General features: G+C 43.0%; 2 protein-coding genes across 3 annotated transcripts; both read left to right on the top strand.

Moving 5' to 3' along the window:
* Positions 1–3,221: 3,221 nt before the first annotated feature.
* LOC134226715 (NADH dehydrogenase [ubiquinone] 1 beta subcomplex subunit 8, mitochondrial) lies at positions 3,222–4,999 on the top strand. The gene is made up of 3 exons (XM_062707670.1): positions 3,222–3,381; positions 3,593–3,816; positions 4,638–4,999. The coding sequence occupies exons 1-3, from the start codon at positions 3,294–3,296 to the stop codon at positions 4,848–4,850; spliced, it is 525 nt and encodes a 174-aa protein (XP_062563654.1). The 5' UTR covers positions 3,222–3,293; the 3' UTR covers positions 4,851–4,999.
* Positions 5,000–10,017: 5,018 nt separating this feature from the next.
* LOC134226504 (collagen alpha-1(III) chain-like) lies at positions 10,018–13,266 on the top strand. 2 transcript variants are annotated; one of them, XM_062707321.1, is made up of 2 exons: positions 10,018–10,341; positions 10,422–13,266. In XM_062707321.1, the coding sequence occupies exon 2, from the start codon at positions 10,439–10,441 to the stop codon at positions 12,677–12,679; it is 2,241 nt and encodes a 746-aa protein (XP_062563305.1). In that variant the 5' UTR covers positions 10,018–10,341; positions 10,422–10,438; the 3' UTR covers positions 12,680–13,266. The 2 variants fall into 2 exon arrangements, with proteins under 2 accessions (XP_062563305.1, XP_062563304.1); XM_062707320.1 differs by having other exon boundaries at positions 10,019–10,346.
* Positions 13,267–15,499: the final 2,233 nt, after the last annotated feature.

Below are 15,499 nucleotides of genomic sequence, written 5' to 3'. Positions count from 1 at the left end.
AGAGTGTTTATCATGGCAAGTGCATACGTTGGGTGAGATTTTTATTGACTCTGTTGTATTTAGTGACCGTTGCGATTACATGAGAAGCAACCAGCAGGAAACCGCAGTATTCTGATTTATCTCGAGATGCATAATACGTATGATTTCTCAAATGTCTTCATGTTTTTCTAGCCCAAAATGAAACGCGAATGGCAGTTCCTGAAACGTATTTCGAAGGTTTATTCATCCTCTCTCGTTCAATGCGGAAAGCAGCAGCAGCTGTTGTCCTTCATGTTGTTGTTTTGTTTCCTTCTTGGTGTGTATTTTGCCGCTTTTTACTGTACATGTGTATTTAAATCCGAATAGACATATTATTTTTACTAATACTAAAGACACACTGGTGGTACAAGGACCGTGGTATACCACGGTTATATACCCTATAGTACATATTGTACCATGGTTTTCTACGTTGTACCAGCATGGTACAAGGCGACACACCTGTGGTACAACTTGTACCATGGTACGAATACCATCAGTGTGTCATTAGTATAACGTTAATTTTCTTGCGTACACGCAAAAAAATGTTACGGTAGAAACTACCATTCCGAGGGTTAATTTAAGAATACGCACCTACGATTTTCAGCAGACAACAAACCCGTTTGATTTTACCATGCGCGCAGTAAAAATCAACTGTGGTCCTGGTGGAATGTTGTTGCATGAACTGAATCAGTGGTGAATTTGTCCGAATGCGTGGTTAATTTAACTGAAAATTTGTGGTTATTTTAAAAACATGGCGTAGTCTACAAAATAGTAACCGTTACCATGGAATTTTTTTCTGTGTAATAATAGATAAGAACGATTTTACCCATATTTTTTACGTATTGAAACATTTCTTTACACTATTTGCATTAAAATGTATTTTTCGTGTAATAATATATTTCCGTGCATTACACTCAACCAAGAAAACTAGTGATAATCATACGAACATCTTATGTTTTTTTGCTATAAGAATTACTAATAAACTTTGTACGATTTTCTTATGAACTGAATGTTATATGACCGAGAATGATTTTCATCAGATATTCTTATGAAAATATTAAGCCTTTTCAAAGCTCATAAAGAAATTCATAAGAGAATCTTATGAACACCAATAATGCTTACATATGAAGGTCATAATATTTTCAACACGATTTGTATATACCCAAGTAACCATGAAGCTATATATATCTGCATGTAAAAAACACAGCACTAAAAGTTGACTTAAAGTGGAAAAGGGCAATTATAAGATCGAATTAATGGTTCATTACTTTGGCATGTTGAAATAAAGCACCAGTAATGCATCGCTGCATTCGTACTGCTGATTTAGAGTATCGTTGTCTGACAGTTGATAAATAAATGCAACAACACATCGTTAAAACAGATCTAATGCAATTAGCATTTAGCATGCCGATTTGTGATTGATATATGTGCAATATTGTAATGCTTGGTGTTACTTGGGTATATTGTGTGGGAAAACTAGATTCAAAAGAGAAGGAAATAAAAGTCGCGAATCATAATAAAACATATTTATTTTTTATTTTTTTTAACTCGTGTAAACGCTCAATGATCTTTAAAATAAACTAATGTAATATTCACCAACATTAACCGACACTGTCCCAGTTTTCAATTGGTCACAAATCGTATCTATTATCCCGCAGTGCCATAACTGAAAATATCGTATACAACATTGTATGCATTAATTGATATGAATTAATTCACGTTCTCCCCTTCCAAAGAAAATATAACAATTCAGTCATTATGCCGCTTGGTGCAGTTTTCCACAACCCCGATCATCTCATCTTTACGTGATTTTAACGCATCAGTTGGGAGACTCGAGAATCGCCGCGCTGGTATTTTCCTCTACATATGGTGGCAAACGTTCAATGATACCGATGGGCTGGAATCTTTATGCGCCTTGTCGCCAACAGAATTCTGTAAAATATAAATCGTGATTTTGTTTCTAAACAACACAATAGAAAACCTTAACTAGAGGAATCATTTACCTACACATTTTATCCTACAATTTACAACCGGCTCTTAACTGCGGGGTAATCTGGAGATTGTAAGAAAATAGAAACAGACGATACTCAGTTTTCCCGGTTGATGCTCGGGTTGATGGTCTATATACTTGTTTCGCCATGTTGACTTCTCTTTTCATAAGATTTGTCTTATGAGTTTTTCACATAAATAGAAGTGATAAAAATCATAAGACAACTCTTATGTTTTATTTTTCTATAGACAACTACTACACTAATAAAAATCCACACATTTTTATTGGCAAAAATCTAAAGAAATTTACAAATGAATTTTATGTGTGCGTTAATAACCACCCGCTATAGGAGAATCCACATAAAGGTTATTAGTTAATAACGATTATGTGTGTTTCCACATATATGCTATGCGAATTCACATAGCCATTATGTGGGAAATGCTATAGTCAAAATGTATGTGTGCCACACATAATGGATATGATTGGATTTTTGTCAGTGTATGCACTTTATAAGATACAAAAATGAATTTCATCACTGACCGACTAATTTTCATAAGACTCTCAATGAAAATAGAAACCGATTATTTTTACACGCTTTATAAGATGAGGCTTATGATGTCCCTAAGATAATTTAGTTGAGTGTATTTGTATTTTTGTGCAATATTTGTATTTTTTTTATTTACGTATTTTCGATTCATCATCCGATAACAGTGAATCGCCCTCGACGCCGACAATGTGTATTCAAGAATATCTTTGATCCAGAGTGTATGTAATTAAGAGTGGCGACATGTGCCGCATTTGACAGGTCTCCTGCTCGTTTGGAACACGATTTTGTATGGGAATGACAGATGAATTCTGTTCCAATTCTGACAGTGTCGCCACTCTTAATTACATACACTCTGCTTTGATCCACCCATGCATGCAAGAGAAAATATGTCATAGGGGTGTACATTCCCTTCTCTAGTAGCAGCAATTACGGCGTGTTTGGTGTTGGTGTTGTAACAATAAAATTTATGATATTTTAGTGATATTTTTATCCGGATCTACATTTTGTTTTCTCGCTTTTTTCCAGGCCAATAGTGAACATACCTTAAATTAAGCACTATATTTTTACCGTGTTACAGTGTTACCAAGTCTTAACATATGCTGCATGGGTCATTAGTACTAAATGTCATGTTTCGCTCAACAATGAAAAGTTAAAAAAAAAACAAAATAGTTTTGACAGCAACTGCTGAAGAAAAACTTCTGTCCCCATCCGACCGTCGATTGGTGTGTGTTCCGAAAAATGGCAGCGCTCATCAAAGGATTAAAATTAGTTAACCAATTTTCATCCAAAAACCCCGCCTTGCTTGTGCTGGCTGCGCGCAACGCACGTATGTATCAAATTTAGTTGAATGTGGAGTAGCAAATACCGGTGTTGGCTGCTTAATACGCGAAGACAAATTCAATATTGCTTCGCCTATCGTCTTTACGTAACATCGCGATTATTCCGAAGTCTCAGCTTGCTGTCAATAAATTTGAGTCAACTTGCAGTGATTGATTATCCGAAGACTTTGTTTACGTTTATTTTTTTCTATTCACCAGATGGCTGGAACAAGGACTTTAAACCGAGCAAATTCCCCGAAACGGATAAGGAACGGGAAGCTGCCGCTCGGAAGTATGGCTTGCATCCTTCAGAATACCAGCCGTACCCAGACGATGGCACAGGCATCGGAGACTATCCCAAGCTGCCCGATGTTCCAGTAGAAGCGCGCGATCCCTATTATCCTTACGATTTCCCGGAGCTGAAGAGAAATCTTCACGATCCGGTAAGTATTGCTGTCTTATCTACTTTTAGAAATAATGCTCATGCCTAATTTTGAACAATTTTTAATTTCAAAATGTGTTCTTAGAAAATAATATTTTGTAAACTTGGTGCAAAATTATGTGCTTTTTGATAACGCTATTTTTCTATCAACATCTTTCCTGCTAGTCGGTAATTTGTTGAATAATCATTAGCCGAACAAATCATAAGCCCATAAACTAAACATAGTATAAAAATAATATTTACCTAAAATTTAGTAAAAGTGCAGCAAAGTAATACAGTGTCGATCCGATTTTGTCACTCCCCGATTATATCTACCTTCGATTCATCACGTTTTCGACCCGATTTTGTCACCCCAATAAAAATTTAAAATTTTAGTCGTTCATTTTATTTTTGTAAATAATACTACAAACAACAATGATTTTCACCGCCTGTGGTTTATTATAAATATTTTCTGAGTACCTGTCAAGGATTTTTCAAGCCTTCTGGACAAGAAATAACGAGTACCGTACCCGCATTTTACATTTCCAAGGCATAAACTGAATCATATTTTGAATTAAAAAATTGAAAATATTTTTTTTCCGATTTTGTCACATTCGTATTTTATCACCCCAAAATTCACCAAGGGGATGATAAAATCGGAATATTACTGTAAATACTTTGGACAGAAAATGAGCAACTGCATAAAACCTTTTAATGCTTCAGTTCCAGTTCCATATTTGTTGGAATTGAAATGCAATATTTTATGAAGATACTTTTAAAACATTATTTAAATTTTATTCCTATGCTCAATTTTGCCTTTCTTGCACTTTAATTCTATTTTAGATGCACGCCGATACTCCTCTGTGGGCAGAGGATCGCTATGGTACCGCAGAGCCAACCCGTTTCTCGATGAAGTTCTACTGGATGTCGTTCCTCGGTTTACTGGCCGGGTGCTTTGCCGTCTATTACTGGCTAGAAGATTACAAAATGTTCCGACCGGTGATGGCCAAGCAGTATCCGCGCGATGGGCCTCACTACACATTTGAGAGAAAGTGAACGACGTTTGGCCGAGTGCAGTATGTGTAGACGATGGAAAGGCGGTACCAGTTAATGACATGGTAGGAGTGTCAAGAGAAGTGCATTCTCAAGTGTTCGCTGTTCTGCCATGATGCAAAGATTGTGTAAATAAATTGGTGGAAAATTAATTGAAGAATACTTACTTTTGAGTGAATCCTTTGATACTTGAACATCTTTGGAGTAATTTACGACGGTCTTTAACCATTTTAGTTTTTATTACAAAGATCAGCGACCAAAAAATTATAAATTATAAAGTTTCATCAACCAGAGATTGAACTCATAATTAAATGAAATTTTCGTTATCATTTAGTATACAGTTACATCCATGAGTTGATATTGAAGGGACTGTTGACTCAAGGAAATATCGAGATGTAGAAGAGAAAATCAGGCTTGACAAAACTCCTCACACTCGCTAGAGTCAAATAAAATGAAAAAAAATCTTGGAGGCTGTTTTGAGTGGAAGTGTGAGTGAGTGACGTACCGCAACTCGCAAGAAAAGGATGAACAGATAGAGCCGAAGTCTTCACCCATGCTTTGATGATGTTGGTTTGCATGGGAGTGCTATCAGATCAGAATCACCTAATCGACATTTGAATCTTTGTTTACAAAAGTGCTCAGATAAGTTGAAAATTTGGTATTGATTTAATGTCATTTGATGCCTTTAAGTATTTAAAAACGGCACGGCAAATGCTGGGTAAAGCGTGCCATTGGTACTTCGCGTACCTAAAGGAATAAAATAGACCCCATCTCGCGGTCCTTAGCCTCTTACCCAGCAACCCCTATCCCTACCTCACCACGGGGCTGGCCGGAATACGAGCAACCTTAGGGAAGATCGGGTAATTAACCCCGGTGGGAACTATGGTCGTATGCTGACAGGGAAGGGGGGGGGGGGGGGGTGCTCCTCTCCGGAGGTGCAAATCTTATTAAGCGTCTGTTCTCCATGTCAGGATCGGCTCACAACAGCGTCTGTGCTCCATGTTAGGGGCGGCTGATCATCGTCCGAGTGCCAGCGAGGGACTGAAACTGTGCACCATGGTCCACCGGAAATAAGGAGGAACGGTCCTCCGGAAATTTAGGGGGTTAAGTGTCAGGCCCTGCAAGCCAGCCAAAAAAAAAACTCACGCAACGAACAATCAACAATAGAGTACGGACCGGAACCATCGGCGAAGACCACTGCGACGAAAAGGACTAGCGATTGGAAACTCGGTTCGTGGAACTGCAAATCTCTCAACTTCATCGGGAGCACACGCATACTCGCCGATGTGCTCAAGGACCGTGGATTCGGCATCGTAGCGCTGCAGGAGGTTTGTTGGAAGGGATCAATGGTGCGAACGTTTAGAGGTAATCATACCATCTACCAGAGCTGCGGCAACACACATGAGCTGGGAACAGCTTTCATAGTGATGGGCGATATGCAAAGGCGCGTGATCGGGTGGTGGCCGATCAATGAAAGAATGTGCAGGTTGAGGATCAAAGGCCGGTTCTTCAACTTCAGCATAATCAACGTCCATAGCCCACACTCCGGAAGCACTGATGATGATAAGGACGCATTCTACGCGCAGCTGGAACGTGAGTACGACGTCAAAATGATCATAGGAGATTTGAACGCTCAGGTTGGCCAAGAGGAGGAGTTTAGACCGACTATTGGAAAGTTCAGAGCTCACCGGCTGACGAACGAAAACGGCCTACGACTAATTGATTTCGCCGCCTCCAAGAATATGGCCATTCGCAGCACCTACTTCCAACACAGCCTCCCGTATCGGTACACCTGGAGATCACCACTGCAGACAGAATCACAAATCGACCACGTTCTGATTGATGGACGGCACTTCTCCGACATTATCGACGTCAGGACATATCGTGGCGCTAACATCGACTCTGACCACTATCTGGTGATGGTTAAACTGCGCCCAAAACTATCCGTCATCTACAATGTTCGGTACAGACGACCGCCGCGGTACGACCTAGAGCGACTGAAGCAACCTAATGTCGCCACTGCATACGCGCAGCATCTCGAGGCAGCGTTGCCGTAAGAGGGTGATCTCGATGGGGCCCTGGAGTACAGTTAAAGCAGCCATTAACGACGCAGCGGAGAACAACGTCGGGTATATGGGTCGAAGTCGACGGAACGATTGGTTCGACGAAGAGTGCAGACAGATTCTGGAGGAGAAGGACGCAGCGCGGGCGGTCGCGCTGCAGCAAGGTACCCGACAGAACGTGGAACGTTATAGACGGAAGCGGAGACAGCAGACCCGTTTTTTTCAGGAGAAGAAACGCCGCCTGGAAGAAGCGGAGTGCGATGAGATGGAATAGCTGTGCCGTTTTCAAGATACACGCAAGTTCTATCAGAAGCTCAACGCATCCCGCAAAGGCTTCGTGCCGCAAGCCGAAATGTGCCGGGATAAGGATGGGAGCATCTTGACGGACGAACGTGTGGTGATCGAAAGGTGGAAGCAGCACTACGAGGAACATCTGAATGGCGCTGAGAGTACAGGCAGTGAGAGTCAAGGCAGCGGAGGAGATGACTACGTCAGTTCAGCGGACGATGGAAGCCAGTCAGCCCCCACCTTGAGGGAAGTTAAGGATGCCATTCAACAGCTAAAGACCAATAAAGCAGCTGGTAAGAATGGTATCGGAGCTGAGCTCATCAAGATGGGCCCGGAAAAGCTGGCCACTTGCCTGCACAAACTGATAGTCAGAATCTGGGAAACCGAACAGCTACCGGAGGAGTGGAAGGAAGGGGTTATATGCCCCATCTACAAGAAAGGCGACGAACTGGAGTGTGAGAACTTTCGAGCGATCACCATCCTTAATGCCGCCTACAAAGTGATATCCCAGATCATCTTTCGTCGTCTGTCACCACTAGTGAACGAGTTCGTGGGAAGTTATCAAGCCGGCTTCGTTGACGGCCGCTCGACAACGGACCAGATCTTTACTGTACGGCAAATCCTTCAAAAATGCCGTGAATACCAGGTCCCAACGCACCATATGTTCGTTGATTTCAAGGCGGCATACGACAGTATAGACCGCGTAGAGCTATGGAAAATTATGGACGAGAACAGCTTCCCTGGGAAGCTTGCCAGACTGAACAAAGCAACGGTGGATGGTGTGCAAAACTGTGTGAAGATTTCGGGCGAACACTCCAATTCGTTCGAATCGCGCCGGGGACTAAGACAAGGTGATGGACTTTCGTGCCTGCTGTTCAACATTGTGCTAGAAGGTGCCATGCGGAGAGCCGGGTGTAACAGCCGGGGTACGATTTTTAACAGATCCAGTCAATTTATTTGCTTCGCGGATGACATGGACATTGTCGGCCGAACATTTGCAAAGGTGGCAGAACTGTACACCCGCCTGAAACGTGAAGCAACAAAAGTTGGACTGGTGGTGAATGCGTCAAAGATAAAGTACATGCTTGTGGGCGGAACCGAGCGCGACAGGGCCCGCCTGGGAAGCAGTGTTAAGATAGACGATACTTTCGAGGTGGTCGAGGAATTCGTCTACCTCGGATCCGAGCTCGGATCCTTGCTAACGGCTGACAACAACGTTAGTCGTGAAATACGAAGGCGCATCATCTGTGGAAGTCGGGCCTACTACGGGCTCCAGAAGAAACTGCGGTCGAAAAAGATTCGCCACCGCACCAAATACATGACATGACAACAAGACGCTTATAAGACCGGTTGTCCTCTACGGACATGAAACATGGACAATGCTCGAGGAGGACTTGCAAGCACTCGGAGTATTCGAGAGACGGGTGCTTAGGACCATCTTTGGCGGTGTGCAAGAAGACGGTGTGTGGCGGCGAAGAATGAACCATGAGCTCGCCCAACTCTACGGCGAACCCAGTATCCAGAAGGTAGCTAAAGCCGGAAGGGTACGATGGGCAGGACATGTTGCAAGCATGCCGGACAGCAACCCTGCAAAGATGGTGTTCGCTTCCGATCCGGCAGGTACGAGACGGCGTGGAGCGCAGGGAGCGAGATGGGCAAACCAGGTGCAAAACGACTTGGCGAGCGTGGGGCGTATCCGAGGATGGAGAGATGCGGCCTCGAACCGTGTATTGTGGCGTCAAATGGTTGATTCAGTGTTATCTGTTTAGATGTAAACTAAATAAATGAAATGAAGTATTTAAAAAATTTAAAACAAAAATCGAATAAAATGCTGTTTTTTCAGATTGGCCCGATTTTGAACAAACAAGGTTTATGTGGATTCTCCTATATGTGCGGGTTGTTATTAACGCACACATAAAATTTATTTGTAAATTTCTTTAGATTTTTGTCAATAAAAATGTGTGTATTTTTATTAGTGTAGTAAAAGCAGCAAGAGCAAAACAAAAAAAAAACAGATATTTTAGTTATTTATAGATAAAGATTGTCGCTTCGGTTCCCTTTGTTCTGCTGTCCGGAACATGTTGGGTATCAAGCTGTCAAATCGTATGGATTTTCCTTCTTTGACATTTAGCTCCCCTATCCTCGCAAGAAAAAGATGTTCCGGACAGCGACGACAGCGACAATCTTTATCTACACTAATAAAAATCCACACATTTTTATTGGCAAAAATCTAAAGAAATTTACAAATAAATTTTATGTGTGCGTTAATAACCACCCGCTATGGGAAAATCCACATAAAGGTTATTAGTTAATAAGGGTTATGTGTGATTCCACATATGTGCTATGCGAATTCACATAGCCGTTATGTGGGAAATGCTATAGTCAAAATTTATGTGTGCCACACATAATGGATATGATTGGATTTTTGTCAGTGTAGTAACTAAAATATCTTTTAGCAAAACCATTCAACAATAGCAGTAAAATGTGGGAACTCAATTTTAAGTAATCTCGCATGTTCAGAAAAGAAATTTACCTAACTTTTGGGTAGTTTCTATTTTAAATTATGTATATTTGGCCTTATATTGAGTAAATTTTACCTATAATTTAAGAAAAAAACCTAATTTGGCTTCCCAAACTGAATTCCCGATTTGAGTGAAAAATACCAAATATTAGGTACTTCTTTCTAACCGTGTACAATCACTCAAATTTTGAGTAAATTTAATTTTCTCAATTTTGAGTAGATTAAGGTCAACGTTGGGTAAATTCATTTTAGTACAAGGCAAGGAACGCATTGGAAAACGAAACTTGTCAAACGCAAAACAGAAGCATCGGAGAAGGAAAAAAAGGCGAAAACCGAAACGAGCCATTAGAGAAGAGAGCAAAAGAAAGGAATTTGCGAATCCAAGCTGTCACAGGCCGTTTAAAATTAGTGTCCAAATTGTCCGAAACATTGTGCGAACCTGCCGTTGACCAGTACCCGATTGTAGTCCGAAAAGCGGCGCACCCGTTGGATGTAAAAATAGTCCCGCGGGAACGGTGAAAAGCGCTACATTTGCAATTAAGTCAAGCGCTACCTGCCTATAGGACGACTGCTGCCGTGCTGAGCTGCCTGTGTTTTGAATGACCAGTTGCATCGGCGGAGGGTACGGTAAGTAGGGAGATGCTTCCGCATCGCGGGCTGAACCCGCGGATGAATGATCGTTCTATTCTGATTGGATTTTAGATGGCCCCGTAGGTGGAATGCATTGCGATTATATTCCGCCAACGCAGCAGCAGCCACCACAAGCAGGAGGACGAAGAGGTATGCCGAAAAGGTCGGAACCAGGGGAAATTACCGGACCGGGTAGTCGCAGTAAGAAAATGAACAAATTGGAATCGGCTGTTGGACCAGGACAACAGCAACAATCGGTAGGACCACGGGGAGACAACGATTTAATGAATAGTTTTGGTCTTGGAAAGGAAGACAACTCACCGATGAAGGGAGGAGTATCCGTAGGAAACGGACCAAAATCATCGGACTCGTGCAGTATCAACAGTAGCGTGGCAAATAGTGGACCAGGAATTGACACTATGTCGAAAATGGGTGGCCCCGGTGGACCGGATGGACATCCGGAGGGTGCCAAAATGAATCAGGGAATTCCGGGAATGATGTCAAACAAACCATCGAATAAATTGGAATACACACAACAGCAGAGTCAAATTTTCGTATTCAGCACGGGTTTGGCGAACAAAGGCGCGGAAGCGGTGATAAATGGCCACTACAACTCGATCATTGCCTATCATTGTGCTCATATGCAAAAACAGAATCGACTCGTCCCGTGTGGTCCGGATGATGGAGTAGCTGGAGCGATGTCGCCGTGGATGGATCATGGGCACGGTTCACCGGATCATCACATGCGAATGAATGCAGGCCCTGGCGGTCCCGGTGGACCTCCAGATGGTTTAAAAAAGCCAGCCACTATTCACCACACTCCGAACTCATGCCTGGAGAATGACAACTCGGTGCCAATGTTCGCAAACGATCATCACATGGGATGGATGGGACCCGGTGTAGATGGAGGCCCAATGGGCGGAAAAAAGTCCGCCACAATTCACCATACCCCAAATCCGTGTAAGGATCAAGACGGTTCACTTCCAATGTACCCTAATGATGGACATCATATGCGAATGCCCGGGCCCGACGGAATGTCCAAACCATCGACGATACACCATACTCCAAATTCATGCCTTGATGGGCCTGAACAATCGGGTGATCATCCTGGTGGACCTGGTCCTGGCCATCCAGGACCTGTAATAAAAATGGAAAATCCTTCACCAGGGGGGCCCGGGCCTGGAAGTGGAGGTCATACCAGCTCGACTATCATAGATAAGATGAATTCCCTGGTCGCTTCCCTACCACTCATGAAAGGAGGAAATGTTCTCTCACAATCCCGAGGTCACCCGCAGCCATCGTTACAAGGCGTGAAAGTACCAGACGAAAACCTCACCCCACAACAGCGGCAGCACCGTGAACAGCAATTGGCCACACTCAGACAAATGCAGAAAATATTCTTCCCTGAGAATCGAGGAATGATGGATCCGCACGGTATGGGCATGAGGCCTCAATTCCGAGGTGGTATGCCCTGTCCTGATTTCGGAGGACCACCGAATCGGCCATTGAATCCAGCTTTCATGAACACTCCTCTGGGTGCGAATGGCCCCATGGGTGGCCCGGATGGACCTGGCCCAGGTATGATCAACGAACAGATTCCACCTATGCAGTACAATAAACCGGGCATGATGAACCCCGGAATGTACATGGGTGGTCCAGGAGGTGGACCAATGGGTCCTATGGGGGGACCTATGGGTCCCGGCGGTGGTGGTCCTATGGGACCTGGAGGCCCTATGGGGCCGATGGGTCCTGGTGTTCCGATGAACCGCATGTACAAACAAGATCCAGATCCCATATTCCCCCCGATGAGTGAAATGGGTGGAGGCTACAACAGTATGAACAATCACGGTGGTCCCGGCCCCGGTCCAGGAATGTTTAATCCTGGAATGCAACGAATGGGTGTTCCTGGAGGTCCTGGCCCAGGTGGCCCCGGTGTTCCCAATATGATGCCCAAAATGCCAGACCAAGGTGGACCTCTTCCGCATTCTCCTCTAGTGGATGACGTTGACCCCCTGAAAGGAGGAGGGCCTCACCAGATGATGCTTCCGAATGCCCCCCAGCAGCAGCAACAGCAACCAGGTACACCAGGACCAAATGGTCCCGGTGGCAGCAATGGCACTCCCAACCCGCAAGGTGCTCAAAATCCAACCAACAATGGCAAATCGAAGGAACAGTCAGTTTCTCCAGAACACCACCAACAGCAGCAGCAACAAGGAGGACCCGGCAGTCAGCAAGGACCATTAACACCTCAAACGCCCCAGGGAGGACACCCGACTCCGGGTGGCGCTGGTGGGCCCCTAACGCCCCAGACGTCAATGGCCAGCACCTAAGTGGTAAGTAAGTTGTAAAAAAAACATTTTCTTCTGAAAATCTGCCTTATGAGATACAACACATACCCATGGGTCGGGTCGGATCGGGTCGTTGAATTGGGGATGGAACTTTTTGGAAGCCACACGCTGCTCTTCTGAATGTAACGTGCGGTGAAATCTTTACACGAGTAAGAAAAAATAAGTGAGGGAGGGAGCATGAAGCAAGCAAAATATAGTTAAGTGGATAGGTAAAACCGAAAATAACGAACGACAAAAACAAACGTGTACGTTGGTATAAGCTTCTTATGTTTAAATTGCATTGATCAAAATTTGAAAAAAAAACTTTAGTTTGTATTATTCTACAACATTTTTGAAAACGTTAACTTGGTTCAAATTACCTAATAATACAACAGATGGTGTAGCGAAGAGTTAAATAACAAGCAATCATTTTTGTTTAGAACATGCTTTGCATTTTTTATTCAATTTAAAAAAATGAAATATCAAATCCCAAGTGCAGCGTTTTTGATTGATTACATAAATAAGACTAACACAGAAAGTGAAAGTAATAATTAACAGTTAAATAAAAAAGTGTAATAATTTTAAAAAAATGTGGCGAGCTGGAAGGGATTTATCAGTGGTGGGTATCACAGTTCCATCTAATTAAAATTTGTAAAAGTTGACGGGTTTTATGGTCTTGCACCACCGCCATTGGCGTAACAAACGGCGAGAGGTGGGTCCTGGCTCCCCCCAGAACCACTTGTCCCCTCCCCTAAAAAATTTGAAAAGCGAATTCCAAAATAAATAATTTTCATGTATCACAAAGATTGCGAAGATCGGATCCGACAACTCGAATCATGAGCGCATTATGGGACGCCATGGTCTCAGAGAAATGAGCGAAAACGAGGAGCTGTTCGTAGAATTTTGTGGTAATAACGACATGGTGATCAAGGGGTTGCTCTTCCCTCATCGACCGGTTCACAAGGTCGCGTGGGTCTCCCGTGACGGCTTTACAGAAAATCAAATCGACCACATCTGCATCAACCGAAAATGGAAACGGAGCATTCTTTTTCTTATTGGCATTACATCCCCACACTGGGACAGAGCCCGCCTCGCAGCTTAGTGTTCATTAAGCACTTCCACAGTTATTAACTGCGAGGTTTCTAAGCCAAGTTACCATTTTTGCAATCATGAGGCTAGCACGATGATACTTTTAGGGAAGTCGATACAATTTCCAATCCGAAAATTGTCTAGACCGGAACCGGGAATCGAACCCAGCCACCCTCAGCATGGTCTTGCTTTGTAGCCGCGCGTCTTACCGCACGGCTAAGGAGGGCTCCGATACGGAGCCTTCTTGATGTACGGAATAAACGTAGTGTCGATATCGCGTCTGACCATCACCTCCTCATCGGCGAAATACGCATTACGCGGATTCGTCGGCAAGATGAGAGAGTTGGACGACGGTTCAACACAAGCCGACTGGAAGATGCCACGGTGAAATGGTCCTTCGTTGAAGAACTGGAGACGCGTGCAGCTGATATTTCGAAAGGTGGCAGCGTGGTAGACCAAATGGCATAATTCCATTTGGCATAAGTCCGTTTGGCATAATGCCATTTGGCATAACGAGTTGAATAGCCAGGGGCCATTTGGCATAAATACCATTTGGCATAACGACCGTTTGGCATAATAAAGAAAAATAGTCATAATGATTTTAGGGCCATTTGGCATAACGACCATTTGGCATAATGACCATTTAGCATAAAAATTAAAAGAATTATAAAAACTCTAGGAAGAAGCTCAATTTACATCTGTATTATTGCCTTTTTCTGGGCATATGCGTATTTTAAAGAGTGATTTACTTTTTCTCCTAACGGATAGCAACCAAAAAATGGGATTAACAAAATGGCTCGGGATAAAAATACAAAGAAGTACAGTTTAATCTGATATATGTCTTCAAACTTAGACTAATGAATATTGGCATATGTTCCGTGGTTCGCCGTGCTGCTTCTGATCCTGCTTATGAGTTGCTCCGTGGCTTTGGCATTACAATCACCTGTGTATACAATAGAGCTGAGTAGACCAAATAATGCGTTGGCAGTTTTCACAACATTTTCACGCTTAATATATTCGACCGTGTACTTTTCCCATGATCTTTGTTCGCTTGAAAAATTTACAAAGCGCGCCGCAGTATTTTTTGTTTCTACGGCATGTTGTGAGCAGTGTTGGAGTGAAAGTGTGTGTGTGAAAATTTTTAAGGTCATATTTCTTTTGCCTTATTTCGAGTAAATGCGTACTTTTAAAGAAGGAGTCATTTCCCTTTTTGCTTCATCCCGGGCAAATGCGTACTTTGAAAGAAGGAGTCATTTTCTTTTTTTGCTTTATCCCGGGGAAATGCATACTTTTAAAGAAGGAGTCATCTACTCTTTTGCCTTATTCCGGGCAAATGCATACTTTAAAAAAATGAGTCATCTACTCATTTGCCTAATTTCGGGCAAATGCGTACTTTTAAAGAAGGAGTCATCTTCTTTTTTGCATTATCCCGGGCAAATGCATACTTTTAAAGAAGGAGTTATCTACTCTTTTGCATTCTTCCGGGAAAATGCGTACTTTTATAGAAAGAGGCATCTACCCTTTTGCTTCATCCCGGGCAAATGCGTACTTTTAAAGAAGGAGCCATCTTATTTTTTGCTTCATCCCGGGCAAATGCATACTCGCAATCGTAAACAATGCCTTTTCCTGCAAATTTCTCAACAACTAGGACCGCTCCCAGCTAACAATCACTTGGAACCGGTACTGGCACTGCGCGCCTTTTAACAAACAGAAGTGGAAAATATCGCCAAAAGT

Source organism: Armigeres subalbatus, chromosome 3 (genome assembly GCF_024139115.2).
Source record: "Armigeres subalbatus isolate Guangzhou_Male chromosome 3, GZ_Asu_2, whole genome shotgun sequence".
In the NCBI taxonomy this organism is placed as follows: domain Eukaryota; kingdom Metazoa; phylum Arthropoda; class Insecta; order Diptera; family Culicidae; genus Armigeres; species Armigeres subalbatus.
Note: the sequence above shows the minus strand (reverse complement) of the source record. Positions and strands in the feature narration are given on the sequence as shown.

What these genes read in the sequence shown, in the direction of transcription:
- LOC134226504 (XM_062707320.1), top strand. Translation starts at nt 10,319, where the DNA reads ATGACCAGTTGCATCGGCGGAGGGTACG. An exon ending in TTGCATCGGCGGAGGGTACG is followed by an intron (nt 10,347 to 10,421) that starts GTAAGTAGGGAG and finishes ATTGGATTTTAG; the next exon opens with ATGGCCCCGTAGGTGGAATG.
- LOC134226715 (XM_062707670.1), top strand. Translation starts at nt 3,294, where the DNA reads ATGGCAGCGCTCATCAAAGGATTAAAATTAGTTAACCAATTTTCATCC. An exon ending in GCTGGCTGCGCGCAACGCAC is followed by an intron (nt 3,382 to 3,592) that starts GTATGTATCAAA and finishes TCTATTCACCAG; the next exon opens with ATGGCTGGAACAAGGACTTT. An exon ending in AGAGAAATCTTCACGATCCG is followed by an intron (nt 3,817 to 4,637) that starts GTAAGTATTGCT and finishes ATTCTATTTTAG; the next exon opens with ATGCACGCCGATACTCCTCT.